The sequence below is a fragment of the Rattus rattus genome, chromosome 9, assembly GCF_011064425.1.
Source record: "Rattus rattus isolate New Zealand chromosome 9, Rrattus_CSIRO_v1, whole genome shotgun sequence".
In the NCBI taxonomy this organism is placed as follows: domain Eukaryota; kingdom Metazoa; phylum Chordata; class Mammalia; order Rodentia; family Muridae; genus Rattus; species Rattus rattus.
This window is the reverse complement of record NC_046162.1, coordinates 73725287-73739756: the sequence shown is the minus strand read 5'-3', so window position 1 is coordinate 73739756 and position 14470 is coordinate 73725287. Positions and strand designations below refer to the sequence as shown.

The window sequence follows — 14470 nt, the reverse complement described above, 5'->3', positions numbered from 1 at the left end:
TGTGACCTTCTTAAACCTTAGTTCTACTTGTTTTGAATTGGCAACGCAGTCATGTGGTTCAGAGCCTGAAGGATAGAGAAAGATATATAAAGACACCCATTGAATGCTCTCTCTCCTTCCCCTGCCCATCCCCACCCCTATCCACCCTGGAGCCTCCTGCCCAGATGGTTTCCCAAGTCTCTTTCCAGTGTTCGGGTTTTGGAAAACAAAAAACAAAAACAAAAACAAACAAAAACAGGAGGAACCGTGGCTGGATTTGCCCAGGGGGCATCAGATGCACAGGACGAAAGGGTGGTGACTGCCCAAGATAGAACTCTAGAGAATCTGTGAGCTGCACTCCTGAGTGGGGGACCCTCCTCTAGCTGTTCCTGCTCTGCAGCTCTAACAAGACCCAGGGGAGGTGGATAGGCCAGGCACTCGGAAGGGACGCCAATACCTTAATGATTAACCCACTTTACCCTCAAGTGATTTGCTCTGCAAACAGAGGCCAGAATAGCCCCTTTGTGAGCCACTGGCCAGGGCTCAAGGGTTGCTCCCCCGGCTGCTGGGAGCTGCTCTGAGGGCAGAGATGCCACTGACTGCTGCCCTGAGAGAGAGGAAAGCAGGGCGGTGAAAGCAGAGTTTGAGTAGCTGAGGGAATGAGGCTCCAGATGTCCGGTGTCGCCCAAGGTGGTTGGCACCTATTTCTTTGTATGTGTGTGATGGGGGAGGGGTGTGTGCACACTCGCACATGCGTGTATGTGCCAGCAGTTGACTGGGTAAGCAAGCCTACTGACCCCGGCAGCCCCAGAAATCTACCTATGTGTACCCCCAGCAGATACACGTGTTAGCATTCTGTCTAAGCTCTGCCCCTACAGTTACCTGGCTCCTGACACTGTAAAAGGGGCTGCTTGCCCCCGCCCTCCTGCTCTCTTGCTCCTCTTTTGCTTCCCCATCCTGCCCCTACCCTCTCCCCATTCCCTTATTCCCTCTCTCTCCAGCTCATGCCTGGCCTCTACTCCTCTACTCCTCTCTGTCTGTCTCTACTTACTACCCTCTTAACTCCCCTCCCCGTGACCTGAATAAACTCTATTCTATACTACACCGCCATGTGGCTGGTCCCTTGGGGGGAGGGAAGTTTCAGCATGGGCCCACAGAAGCACCCCCTTCCCGTACGCCTCACCACACCTCCATAGAACATAACCCCCTCCCCCATCTTTTTATAAACACATCAACGAACATAGTCTGCTGCTGCTCCTGGGTTTTTAGTGGGTGCTGGGGATCCAAACTGAGGCCCTCATGAGCAAGCATGCGCCAACTCGGCAAACCTTGATTTTTGTCTTCTTTCTCTGGTGACTGGAGTCTTGCCCAAGGCCACACTCAATGCGTGCTTGTCCTATAGCCTCTAAGGCAGGGGCCTCCCAAGAGATCATGTTCTAAGCCTTCCTGCTGGTGGCTCATCTGCCCAGTGAGGAGTTAGGGAATGCTTCTGTAGTTCTCTGAAGGGTCAGGAAGAAGGCTCTGGGCCTGGCTGTTTGCCTCCTGGCTCCCGGCCGGCCGGTTCTAGTTTTAGGTCATGTGACAAAGACTTCTATCCTCTGGTGAGGCTCAGTTCCGTAACCACGAAGCATCTCTTCTGTGTGCCAGGTTCTTTGCTGAGCCTGCTGAGTGGCAGATGGGCCTAAGACCTGTCCCGGGCCTGAGCGAAGGGCACTGTCTACTAGGCACAGAGCCCAGCCGTCCCTTGCAGGCCTGACCTGGCCCAGCTTCGGGCACCTGCATATTCAGTGACAGCTCAATGAATCCATGAATGAACAAGGAGCCGGGGCGGCTCTCCAGAGAGCAGCATTCTCCTGATCTCCTGTCAAGTCAGAGATGGCCTCCTCCCAGGTACCCTGGCAGAGCTGGCCTGGCCCAGTGGGCAGCTCTCTGAGGCCACAGGGGCCAGGAGCCAGCCAGCCTCACCACATGGCTATCCTGGAACAGAGCTGCCCAAACCTGGCCAAGCTGCCTGGACCAGTGGGGCCGGAGTCTCTGGCAGACCTGAGGTAAAGAACCAGCATTGTGAGGGAGGGCAGAAAGGAGTGAGAAGAGGACACAGAGAGATTGAAGAGGGGCCATGAGGGATCCAGCGTGAGAGGAAAGTGCCCAGACCTTCCTGCAGGCCTGACTTTCCTTAGGAGGGTGCTGCCAAGAGGCCCCAGGAAAAGGCTGACTTCAGTCTTTGGCTCCCCTCAGAATCAGCTCCATTGCATTGAGGGGGTGGGGCTGCCTTTAACCCTTCCTTGTCTGAAAAGCAAGCAATTACAGACACAAGACAGAGGAGAGAGCAACTGCCAGGCCTTTCTTGGCACCAAGGTTCAAGGCCATGTATTCTGAAGAGACAAGTACTGATTTATCGGTTGTCCGGTGACTTTTCTGGGGATCCCAGGCAGTGATACCTTTCTAGTTCCATCCGTAGTCTTACTTCCAGACACCCCTGAGACCTGTGGGGTGCCTAGCTGTCTGTGAGGAAGATATCTGGCCTTCAGTTACTGTGGGTTTCTAGCTGTGCATGGGGTGGTGGACGGTTGACCCTTTGTTACTGTGGGTATCTATCAGTGCAGGAGAAGGGGACACACATGGCCCTCTTACCGTGAGTGTCCAGCTGTGCAATGGGGGACACGCCAGGTCCTCTGTTACTGTGGGGTGTCCAGCTGTGTGTGTGGCAGGAGACACCTGGCCCTTTGTCACTGTGGGGTTTCCAGCTGTGCCAGGGACGGGGAGACACCTGGCCCTCTGACACTCTGCTTCCCTGCTAGCTTCTGCAGGTTTGCACCGCCCTCCCTCCCTTGGAATTTGGGGAAGCAGTATGGTGTCCTCCATGACAAGGACAACAAATTATTAAACATAATCTCCCCTTGCTAATCCAGTGGGTTCATTCTGCTACTATCTATATCCAAGGATGTCCAAGTCCAAGCCCCTTATGTAACATGCATTATATAAATACTATTCCGTATAGTTCCATATAGTCTCTACTCCCTCTTATATGTTAAATAATTGCCTTCCCTGATAGCAGTCTCCTACCATCTCAGTTCCTCTCTCCTGGACCCCACAAGCCATCGAAAACCCTGTTCTCTTCTCTCTTCCTTTGCTTTTTGTTATCGTTTTTAATGCCGTGAGTATGGGTGTTTAGCCTGCCCATATGTTTGCATACCACACACAGGCTCAGTGTCTGTGGAAGCCAGAAGTGGGAATTGGATCCCCTAGAACTGGAGTTACAGGTTTTTGTGAGCCACCATGGCGGTGCTGGGAATTGAAGCCTAGGTCCTCTGGAAGAGCAGGCAGTGCTCTTAACTGCTGAGCCATCTCTCCAGTCCTTCCAGGGGCCTTCTGCTGCACCCTTTGGCTCTGAGAGCCCTGAAGGTAAAGGATGCTACCTTTTCTCTCTGTCACAGAGCACAAGGGTTGGGTGCATGGCTTTGTTCAATAGACTTAAGATATTATGAACTTCAGAGTGCTACTTCAGAGTCCCTGAGAGTAAGCTTCCTTCCAGGCAACACAGGGTTAATAATACAGGCTGACTGAGGGTTACAGCTGGGTGTCAAGGACTCATTTATCTCCAGGTGAGTGTCCTGTAAGTGGGACCCCCAGGCTCACTTCACCTTGAGTGACTTTTTCTGTGTGGGAACCTCTGTCCCGGTGCCTCTGGGCTCCATACCTCCTCCTCCTCCTCCTCTTTATGGACTCCCAAACTGGTGCACACTTACCTGATGTAGGATGGCAGTTGTGAAACTGGCTGTAGGTTTGGTCTGTGTATGCGACTCAGCTCGGTGGTGGTGGTGGTGGTGGTGGTGGTGGTGGTGGTGGTGGTGGTGGTGGTGGTGGTGGTGGTGGTGGTGGTGGCGCTTGCCTGGCGTGTGTAAGGCCCTGGGTTCAATTCCCAACAATGAAAAGGCTTGGGAAGGTTCTGGGACCTACCCAGGGCTCTTTAATCACTCTCTAGGAAAATATGATTGATTCGCTGATTCACAGAGGGAAAGATGGCCTTTTCCAACCTGCTTTTTTTTTTTAAACTTTCTATTGATTCTTTGTGAATTTCACATCATGCACCCCAATCCTACTCATTTCCCCTTCCCTTCATGTCTGCGTTCCGCCTTTGCAACCTCTGTCCCCAAATAAAAAAACAAAACAAAAACCAAAGACATCCCATCATGGAGGTCATGAGTGGGATAGCCAGCCCCTGCCTTTTGATCAATGATAAAGCAAGAAGTCAAAGGCATACCCCTGGGAGACTGGGGCCAGAGGTAGACAAGAATTCTCAGTCTCTCTCTCATGGCTGACTTCACTGGAAATAATCCTGGTTATCTGGGTAAATCCTTGAAATCATTTTATATAGAAAAGAACACAGTTTTTTCACAAACTTTGTTTTGTTTTGTTTTGTTTTGTTTTAAAAGGAGGAGGTTTGGGGGACAGGCAGACAGTACACGCCTTTAAATCCAGCACCCAGGAGGCAGAGGCAGATCTCTATGAGTTCCAGGCTAGCCTGGTCTACAGAGTGAGCTCCAGGACAGCCAGGGCTGCCATGTAGAGAAAACCTGTCTTAAAAACCAAAACAAAACAGAAAACAAAAAAAAAATTTGATGTGTAATATGCATATCAGTGTGTGCTGTTGTGTACCGGCTGTGTAAGTGTGAGATTCACAAGTCTACATTAGGTATCTTTCTGTCACACTCTTCCTTGCTTTTTTTAGAGTGGGTTTCTTACTGAATCTCAGCTGACTGAACGAACAGAATCCACGCTGAAATTATAGATGGGCAGACGGGCCCAGCTTTTTGTGTGGGTGCCAGAGATCCAAACTCAAGTCTTCACGCTTTCACAGCGGGCGCTTTAACCACTGAGCCATCTCCTAGTCCTGCACTGGTTTTCTGGTGAAAACCTTTGACAGAGCAGTGCCAGCCTTCTTAATGCTGAGACCCTTTGATACAGTTTCCCACATTGTGGTGACCCGCAACATAGGATTGTTTCATTGCTATTTCATAGCCATTGCTACCGTTGTGAATCAGATTGTAAATATCTGATATGCAGGATATCAGATATGTGAGCCCACGAGGAGTCGCAAGGAGTCACAAGCAGGTTGAGACCTGCTGGTCTGGGCGGAGCTGTTTGAACACGTCTTACTGTAGACTGGGGCTGGCAGGATGTTGACATAGCCACTTTGGCTTCCAGTCAGCTCTTGGTAAAACTTTATTTTCATTTGGAGACAAGATCTTGCTATGTTATCTAGCCTAGACTTCCTGTGCAAGAATGCAGAATGCAGCAAGTAGCTAGTGTCCCTAACCACTGGACCGTCCCTCTAGCCCCTATACATTTTATTTTTCAAGCATGCCTTGTCCCCTCCTCCATGCTTCTTGGTACCAATTCTTGGACAAATCTTCTCTTAACCTTAAATGTCAGTTTAAAAAAAAAAAAAAAAAAAAAAGGGCCAATTTCTCTGTGCAGCTGGGGCCTCCATGTGCAGCCCCACTTGTCCAGATTTGAACACAAGCACTCGAAACTTTGAATTTTATTTATGCCACTAATTTTTATTCAGCTGCTGTCAGCTTCAGAAGCGTGTCTAAAATCTACTAACAAGCAAGGATGTTGTTCATCTTCTGCTCTGGTCTTGGCTTGGTTGGACGCCCCTTATGTCCAGGAGTTAAATCACGTTGTTTAGAGGGGACACACCAGAGAAGTGGGCCAAGATTTTAGGTACGCCACGTTAGTCTTCTTGAAAACTTCATTGCTCCCATGAGTCATCTCCAAGCTGCAGTGTCTTATCCAGAGCCCCCAGGAGAGACCCTAGGCTAGGAAGCGGGAGTTGTTCTAGGAGCATGGGTCTTGAAGGCAAGAAGAACGTTTGTTCAATCTAAATTTTGTTTATATAACACAACACCATGATGAACCCATCATTCAAATAAGCATTTTTTGTTTCAGTTTTTTTTTTCCCCCCTGGGGCTGGGGACCGAACTCAGGGCCTTGCGCTTGCTAGGCAAGCACACTACCACTGAGCTAAATCCCCAACCCCGAATAAGCATTTTTTAAAAGTTTTATTTATTTAGAGTTGGAGAGTTGGCTTAACAGTTAAGAGCCCTTGTTTCTTTTGCAGAGGACCAGGGTTTGAACATTCACACAGAGGCTCGCAACTGTCTATACAATTCCTTGTTCTGACCTCAGCAGGCACCGGGACACATGTAGTACATTTATATGCCTGCAGGCAAAACACACATACGTGCTGTAAGGAAAAGGATCAGCTCAGGACCCCCAAGACCAAGTTCTCAGCTCCAAGGAGATTTGTTTACCTCAGAGGGACAGAGGGCAGGGAGTAAGAAACGAGGACAAGAGACGGAGGAAGAGGTCTCTGAGAAGGGGAAGGAAACAAGGGGGAGGGGAGGGGTATTTGTCAGCCTCTGGATAGAGAGGAGGCAAACAAGGCCGCAGGCAAATGGCAGCTTATAAGGGTAACAGGGGACCCCGTGTTAGGATGAGGTGTTTAATTTTAACTTGCCATGTTAGTTAGGAGCCAGGGGGCTCTGATTGCTGGCCTTAAAAACTTTGTTAGCTGGATCTTGGGGGTCAGCCTTGGGAGGAGGAAGTGGCCAAATAAGGAAGTAGACCTTGGGGGCTGGCTAGCTTTAGGGATATGACCTAATGGCTTTTAGCAAGGCCGAGGGAATGGGGGACATGCTCACTATGCTCAGCTGGCCAGAGTCCTTCACGTATACAATTAAAATAAATCTAAATTAAAACCAATAAATCCTGGGCTCATTGTGGTGTTCTCTGTCTCCCTCTCTCTCTCTCTCTCTCTCTCTCTCTCTCTCTCTCTCTCTCTCTCTCTCTCGCACACGCACACGCACACGACCGTCCTTGCCTGTATTACCTTCTGATCCTCCTGCCTTACCTCCTGAATGCTGGGATGGCAGCAGGCTTAACCGCACATCACGGATGTGGTGCCGAGGACGCACCCATGGTCCATGCATGCAAAGCGAGTGCCTCTCTCCATTTGATTTTTCTTTTTCTTCCTTTTTCTCCTGTCCCCTGTTTTGAGGACATTTAGGGGAGCACAAGTACCCAGTCGGGCTTTCAGACTCCCACAGTCCAAACGGGATTCAGAGAGTCTGAGCACGTTTCCCCGGCTCTGTGACTGTCCTCACAGAACCACTCCGACACCTTCCTCACCTCAAGTTTCTGCTCCCTTTTCATTTCCCAGAGATCACAGATCTGCCTTCTGCCCTGTAGCTTTGCCTTCTCTAGAAACTGCGTACAAGTGGAACGGTAGGCATGAAGTCTTCAGGATGGAGTTTCTTCAATTTAGTGTGCATCGTGCACGGTGCTTTCTACTTTCCACCATTTTTTTTTTTAATTTATTTATTTTATGTGACTGCACTGTCGCTTTCTTCACACACCAGTAGAGGGTGTCAGATCCCATTACAGATGGTTGTGAGCCACCATGTGGTTGCTGGGAATTGAACTCAGGACCTCTGGAAGAGCAGGGGTTTTTTTTGTTTTTTGTTTTTTTGATTTTTGGGTTTTTTTTGAAAGCCTACTTTAGTCTCTGTTTCTCTCTCTAGAGTTTTGAGACTAGGTCTTTCTATATAGTGGAGGCTGGCCTCCAATTTATAATCTCCCTGCCCCAGTACTGAGATTGCAGGCGTGTACTACCAGGCTTCTCTGTCATGCCCTCTGCTACGTACACACTTTCCCCACAACCCAGCCCTGGACTTTTTAATCACCCTAAGTCGTGTGGGTCTTTGATTACTGAGTCCACACCCACAACTGATCCTAAGTGGGACCCACTTGCCCCAGCCTATAGGAGCCTGAGGTGTGTCAGACTCTGGCAAGTGGAGTGAGAGGCAGCTTGTGACTCAGGACTGTCAACCTGGGAAGAAATAACCACAAAACAAATGGGAGAATAAAGTCAGTTTACTGAATGCATGGCTCCACTCGACTCAGGGTGGGCTGAGGCCTGAACAGAGGGCCTCAGCACTGGGAGCCCAGGCTTCTGGGCTGAGGGGCAGCAGCAGGGCAGCACACTGGGGGCTCGGCTGTTTTGCCTGTGCTGGCTGGGAAGGTCCCTGTGGCTGCCCATGGATGCTCAAGCCAGACCCCCAAAAGGAGTGGCACGGGTGAAAATGGTCACTGCGAACACATTGGCTTCAGTTTCAGTAAAGAGGAGGGAAGAAGGGAGGCACTGGGGGACACGGAAAGGGCTCCTGGGTGGAGAGGTCTCTGCCGCACTCCACGACCAGCTCCCTTGCTAGATGACCCGGCCTGGGTAAACGTTGCTTTCATTGCCATCTCCAGACTCGGAACCTAGAAAGCAAGACCATCTCTCAGGCTGCGGGGCCGCAGCAGACGGGGCGTAGCACCACTGCCATTCTTTTCCCCACTCTGGCCTGGAACAGTACAGGGAAACAGACACTTTAATCTGGGGCTGGGGGCTGCCCGCACTAGGGCTCCAGCCGGGCCAGGGGTAGATGAGCTGCAGGCTGCTCTAGGAATCTATTTCAGACGCCGGTCTGGTGATAACGTCTGCAGGCTGACAAGGTAGAGCCCTTGTCTTCTCTCAGAATGATGTTCCCAAGTTAACTCTGCTGCATGGTGGTGGCACTGGGCGTGGCAGAAGGGTCCAAGCACAGCAGATGGGACAGGAGAGGGGTTCTCCGTATTCTTGGAGAAACTCTTGTTCTCTACGCTTCTTTTTGTCTTGATTTGAGGAAATGTTCCCAGACTGTGTAGAAATGCCTTATCACAGAAGAGGTGCAGGGAACTGGAGTAAATGACACCTGGCCATTCACACTCAGACACCCTCAGCTCTGCTCCTGGTCCCAAGGACGCCCCAGCCACTCCAGCTCTCTTGGCTTCCTCATCCAGTGTACGTTCCCAGAAGGCTGGGGGCACACTGGAGTTGGCTCTCCTGTTTGTCTGGGTTCACTCATCATTGTACGCACAGCAGCAGGCCATGAGCCCTCTTCCTGGCCTCCATCTTGGCTCCGGTGATGGTCATCTGTGTGGGCCGGGAAGCAGCTGTCAGAGCATCTGTGTCAGAAGCCCTGTCACAGGTTGGCTCCCACATCTGAGGATGCCCTCTCCTCAATGTTACTGATGGGGGGCTTTTGTTCAGGGAATGGTGCCCAGTAAGAAGGCTAACTTGGGTACAACGGGGCCACAAGACAGCTGGCACCCTTTGTGACAACTCTCTGTGCCTTGATGTTTTGCCCTTTCCCGCTGTGTTTACCTGGACTGAACTGGGAAGGGCAGGTCACAGCTGTGACTCTGCAGGCCGTATTAACCGAATGCTGCCAACCAGGTGAGTCATACCAGGCTGCACGGACCAAAGAGGAAGAATGTGGCCCAGGGGTTGGGCTGGGCTCCCCTGGCTCTCCTGATGCCTGACTTTTGTCTTGATAGTGGCTTTGGCACAAAGACAGGGTAAGGGCGGCCAGTGGTCAATCATGGCGGACAGTGTGTTAGTGCCTCTCGCCTTGGGCTCTGCACAGCCTGGATTGACTCTTCCCCTCCCTACCAATACCTGGGAAGTGTAGGCTGGGGGCAGGCAGAAGGAACCTGGCCTGTACTTCCAGGAAAGCACCTACTGCCCTACGGCCTGTGAATGATTCAGGAGCTGGGCCAGCTTCCATAGCAAACAAGTGGCAGACAGAGGGAACATCTGCATGGAAGGCAGCAACGAAGAAAAGAGGGAACAGATCCCTTCCCTCTCTGTGGAGACTTTTTTTTTTTTTTTTGTGGTGGTGGTTGACACAAATGCCCTGGACTTAACTATACAATGCAGCCTGGGCTGGAACTCACCGCAGTCGGCTTAGGCCACCACGCTGCCGAGATTCCTTTTTAAGCATCCCCTGGGGACGAACCCAGGGAGAACAGCCTCCTGTGACGCAGGTTTAGAAGCTAAAGCTGCCCTTCTTGAACCTGTGCTTCGACCCTATGTCTGGGCGAGCCCCCGCGGGGCACAGGATACAGCGGTCGCACGGGACACTAGGGGGCGCCCCTGCCCAGTCGAACGCTTTCGGACGCGCCCGGTGCCGCAGGTTCCCAACCGGGTAGCGACGCGGGCATCTCGGAGGCGGGGCGGGGCCGGGGCGACAGGACCCTCGGAAGGTCTCCCAGTTGGGGACCAAGCCCTGCTCCCTGTCACGTCCCTGTAGGAGCAGGAGGCTCTCGCTGAAGTCACGCTGAGAAACCGTGAGCGGACGCCTGGCCGAGGTGCGGTCCCTAGGAGGTTGGCATGCAGGCGGCGACACAATGGTCTTTTGGACATCTTACCGCAGATTTCCCGGCTGCACCCAGGCGGCAAGGCTGGGGTCTGGGGGCGACTGTGCGGCAGTCCTAAGATCTCGTTCAGTTGGCCTGGACCCCACATCGCGCAGGGATTGGGGCTCCAGGAGCTCCTTTTGTATAAAGAAGGGCCTTCCCCATCTCTGAGCACCGCGAGCCTGGCTCCCTAGAACTGCGTGCCCTGAATAGCAAACTGGCTTCCCCAGGGTTGCAGTCTTGGCACCACCCTGGGGAGCTCTGGACTGGTGCAATGTCTCTTCTGGTCAGGTATTTATTTGTGGGGTTTAGGGGAGGGGTCCACGAGGCATCCCTGCAATGGGTTGCATCAACCCGGTCTGTGGGCTGTGCATGAAAGACACATTCCAGAGCCCCACCCCACCGCTGGAGTGGAGTCAATGGGAGGGCCCGGGAATCGGTGTTTAGGGTAAGTTCTGGAGATTGTTGATGCCAACGTGGGAATCACTCTCCTAAAGCTTGCAGGGCAGACCATTGTAAATTGTTTCCTTGAAGAACCCAGAGAGACCCAGTAGTCACATCCCTCCAATTCCCTGCGACACTTATTCTCTCTGCGGATAGAGTCTTTCTTAAGGCTTGCCTCTGAGCCCTCTGCTTTAATTAGGCTCATTTTCTCCAGGGGGAATTTCTATGGAATAAGAAACCCGTTTGAAGGAGACTGGAGACCTGTTGGCTTTGTTCAACCCCTGAATGCAACAGACTCACTTGATGTCCTTAATGGCATCAAAATCCAATCAAAACACTTGCTTGTCAAAGGAACTGTCTCTCTGGTAATGGCTAATCAGCCTGCTTTTAGGATCCGGGGAGGAAAATCCCAGGCAGTATCCTGGCAAGAAAAAAACAAAACAAAACACAAAACAAAAAAACCAACCAGTCCTCCATCAAGGGCTGGATGCTGAGGATCCTAACAAGGAAAGCTCTTTCTTCCGTCTAGTTGACCCTTTTCTTTGGTTTCAGGATGAATTAAAAAATCTTATCTGCCTCATATCCAGCCGTCTGTCTTGATTGATTTTTCAGCTAAGCCTAATGTTTCCCGAAGCTTGGTAGGGTTATTTTTGCCTCTGGGTGGTGGTCATAACTTCCTTCCAGGCTGTTAGGTTCAACACAGGAACAGAAAGGGGGCAACCCAGCAGACACCCTTAGAGGGGGCAGGACAGGATGGACCCCCAAACCTACTTTCGTTTTCTTCCGGTCTGGGTTGTGGGTAATTTCTTGACATCTATGAGAGAGAAGACAATGAGACATGAGTTGTTTTTACAATGCAACTGTGAACAGATATAGAACTCCCTGGCCTCAGAACGTCCTAGAACTCCCTGTGACTCGCCAAGGTGCCCAGGATCAGGGCTGCTTTTCTGCACCGATGGAGATCAGCTTGTCCCAAGGACAGTGCGGTGATAACCCAGGTCACCTTTGCTGCTTTGGGGCTTCTATATTTGGCAGTGTGAACAGACTTGCTTCCTTTCAGCAATTGATCTGAATAGCAGAATCCCTTTCTGATGGTCCCGGCACAATTTACAGGCAGCGGGGATGGAAGCTGTGCTAATTGGCCACTTGCCTCACCACTGGCTTTTAAACAATCGCTTGTATTCTCTACTCAGCAGGAAGCTGCCGACCCGTCCAGGCCCTGGGCTCTCTTTGTTCTGATTTTATGGCATTTTATGCCACAATAAGAAATGCTGTGTACTCCGTGGGAGCCCACTGTGCCAGGCTGCAAGGATGTGGGCCCCATAGCCAAGGGCTTGGTGCTATTTCCCTGGGAAGAACGGGGACTTTGTGACTGGCTGAAGACAAAACAAGGGGTGCTGGACAATGTCACTGGTCAGCTCCCTGGGCTGGGTGGAGGCACCTCTTGTCCTCGGGCTCTTTTCTGTGCCCAAGGGAGGGGCAGGGGAAGGATGGGATTTCATCTAGAATAGCAGGTCCTGGTTACCGTGGGTTTATACATCAGGACTGTACTAATCTCTATGCCTATGCTGCGGTCAGCCGAGGCAACCTCACCCTGCCACCCTCTGTGGCAGGTGCCTATAGATCACGGAGATAGACATCTGACCAACCCCCCCACTCTGTTCAACCAATCCCTGTCCTGCTGAGCAGAGGTCCTTTTCTAACCATGGGCCAAAGCCGGACTTTCCATGTTTGGGTAGATTTGACTCCTTGAAGCCAGAGTTTCTGATTTTGTAGAAATAGCTGTAGATGGGAGTGGTCTGCAAGAATGGACCTGTGGCACCGTCTGCCTCCGAGGCCAGTCAGTGTGCTCCCTGACCTCTGGCACTACCCTAGCAGAGGACGAGGGGAAGGCGCTCTCTTCTGAAGACACCAGTGGTCAAAGACAAGAATCAGATGAGGAGGAAGGCCATGATGGGGGCTCTGGGGGAACTGACTCGAAATAATGGCATGTCGAGTGTGGGTGTGAAAGGGAAACCCATTTAATCTAATGTCCAGGTCCAGGCCAGACTGTGCCCATCAGACTACAGGACGAGCTAGGCTGCACGAACTGAGGCTGCCAGGGTCCTGTGGTCCCTGGAGATGCTCCTGTCACAGGCACCTGAGGAAGGGCCAGCTTTCTGCTGGGCACCTTCATAGAATAACATCAGTGCTTCCTTCAGCTGTCCTCTGAGTGAGGGCACACACACACACACACACACACACACACATACACACACGCACACATACACACACGCACATACACACACATACACACACGCACACACACAGGCGTATACACACACATAGATACACGCACACACATAGACACATGCACATACACACACACACACACACACACACATGCACACACACACGCACACACACGCACACATACACACACGCACACACACACGCACACACATACACACACGCACACATACACACACGCACACGCGCGCACACACATACACATACACACACATACACACACACTCGCACACACACACAAATGCACGCGCGCGCACACACGCAGCTAAGCACGTATTTGGGGAGGGAGGAAGAGAATATTATTATCACCCATGCTCTCTGCTGGGCCCCTTATCTCTCTAAGCCACTGTAAGGGCCACACAGCTGGCTTCCTCCAGTCTACCCTGCAGGTGTCTCCTGCACTTATCACTCAAATACCAGGGTGTCAGTCCCAGGCTGGAAACTGTCCAGTAGCCTCCAGAGCCACCCCCAGCCTTTCAGCCCCGCACCCTGCCTACACCGCAGGCTCACTTCCTGCCACTCAGCCCCTGTCACACAGCTTCTTGACATCCTCTGACTCTGCAGGTTTCCATGCCTCCATGCTGCATGGCTTCTGTATGGGGTATACTTTCCCAGCCCACCATCCCGGTCCGTCTGCCACCATCTTTGACGTTCAGGCTAGGCATCATCTCGTCTGCACTTCAGCTGACAAAAGCCATGGCAGCAACATGGCCAAAGCAGCAAGGACCCAGGGCAAAGGACACACCCTGCCGGGTCAAAGGCCAGGGTTTCCCAGCAGCAGTACAGGGAGGGGATCCTGGCTGGAGATCTGCCCTGGAGAAGTGTGTAGAAGAGGGGGACGAGGGTTCTCATCTGCTTCAGTCTTCTACCACAACACAAGCAGGCTCAGGGTCCCTTGGTTACACAGGAGTGCTCTCAATTAATGAACTTATTTAATGATTTGTTTTTCTTTAATTGTGTGTGTGTGTGTGTGTGTGTGTGTGTGTGTGTGTGTGTGTATGCCAGAAGAGGGTGTCAGATCTCCTGGGGCTGGAGTAACCAGTGACTGTGAGCTACCTAAAATGGATGCTGATAGCCAAACGTAGTCCTCTGCACCCTGCCTACACCTCAGGCTTAAGAAGAGCAGTACTCCATCCTAATGGCTGAGCCTTCCCCACAAGCTCCATGTGCTCTCTCTGTAGAAGCTGAGTCCCTTACAGGCAGCATTTGTCCTCATTATTTCTGTATTCCCGGGATATAATTTAGAACCCAGCAGCACACAGTGGGTTCACGGGATCCATGAGTATACCTTGGATTGCCTACCGTACTCAGTACAGATGTGTACCGTCCTTTCTCTAAAATGAAACTCAAGACTTGCTACCAGAAGGAAATTGATTCTGACGCAGGAATTTCCTGGACCGTGAAGCCCGACTGAGCGTCTATTCCGTACCAGTCGTTTCCCAGGCACTGGGGAACCACGGTTCCATGC

At 51.6% G+C, this 14470-nt stretch overlaps 1 protein-coding gene across 1 annotated transcript in view; it reads right to left on the bottom strand.

Annotated features, from left to right (window-relative positions):
- Nucleotides 1-9899: 9899 nt before the first annotated feature.
- LOC116910358 (probable E3 ubiquitin-protein ligase MARCH10) overlaps nt 9900-14470 on the bottom strand; it is a 28455-nt gene continuing 23884 nt past the window's right edge. The window contains exons 5-6 of the mRNA XM_032914212.1: nt 10282-10406; nt 9900-10230 (exon numbers count right to left, since the gene is read on the bottom strand). Coding sequence (XP_032770103.1) covers nt 9900-10230; nt 10282-10406 — 456 coding nt within the window. The remainder of the gene's footprint in view (nt 10231-10281; nt 10407-14470) is intronic.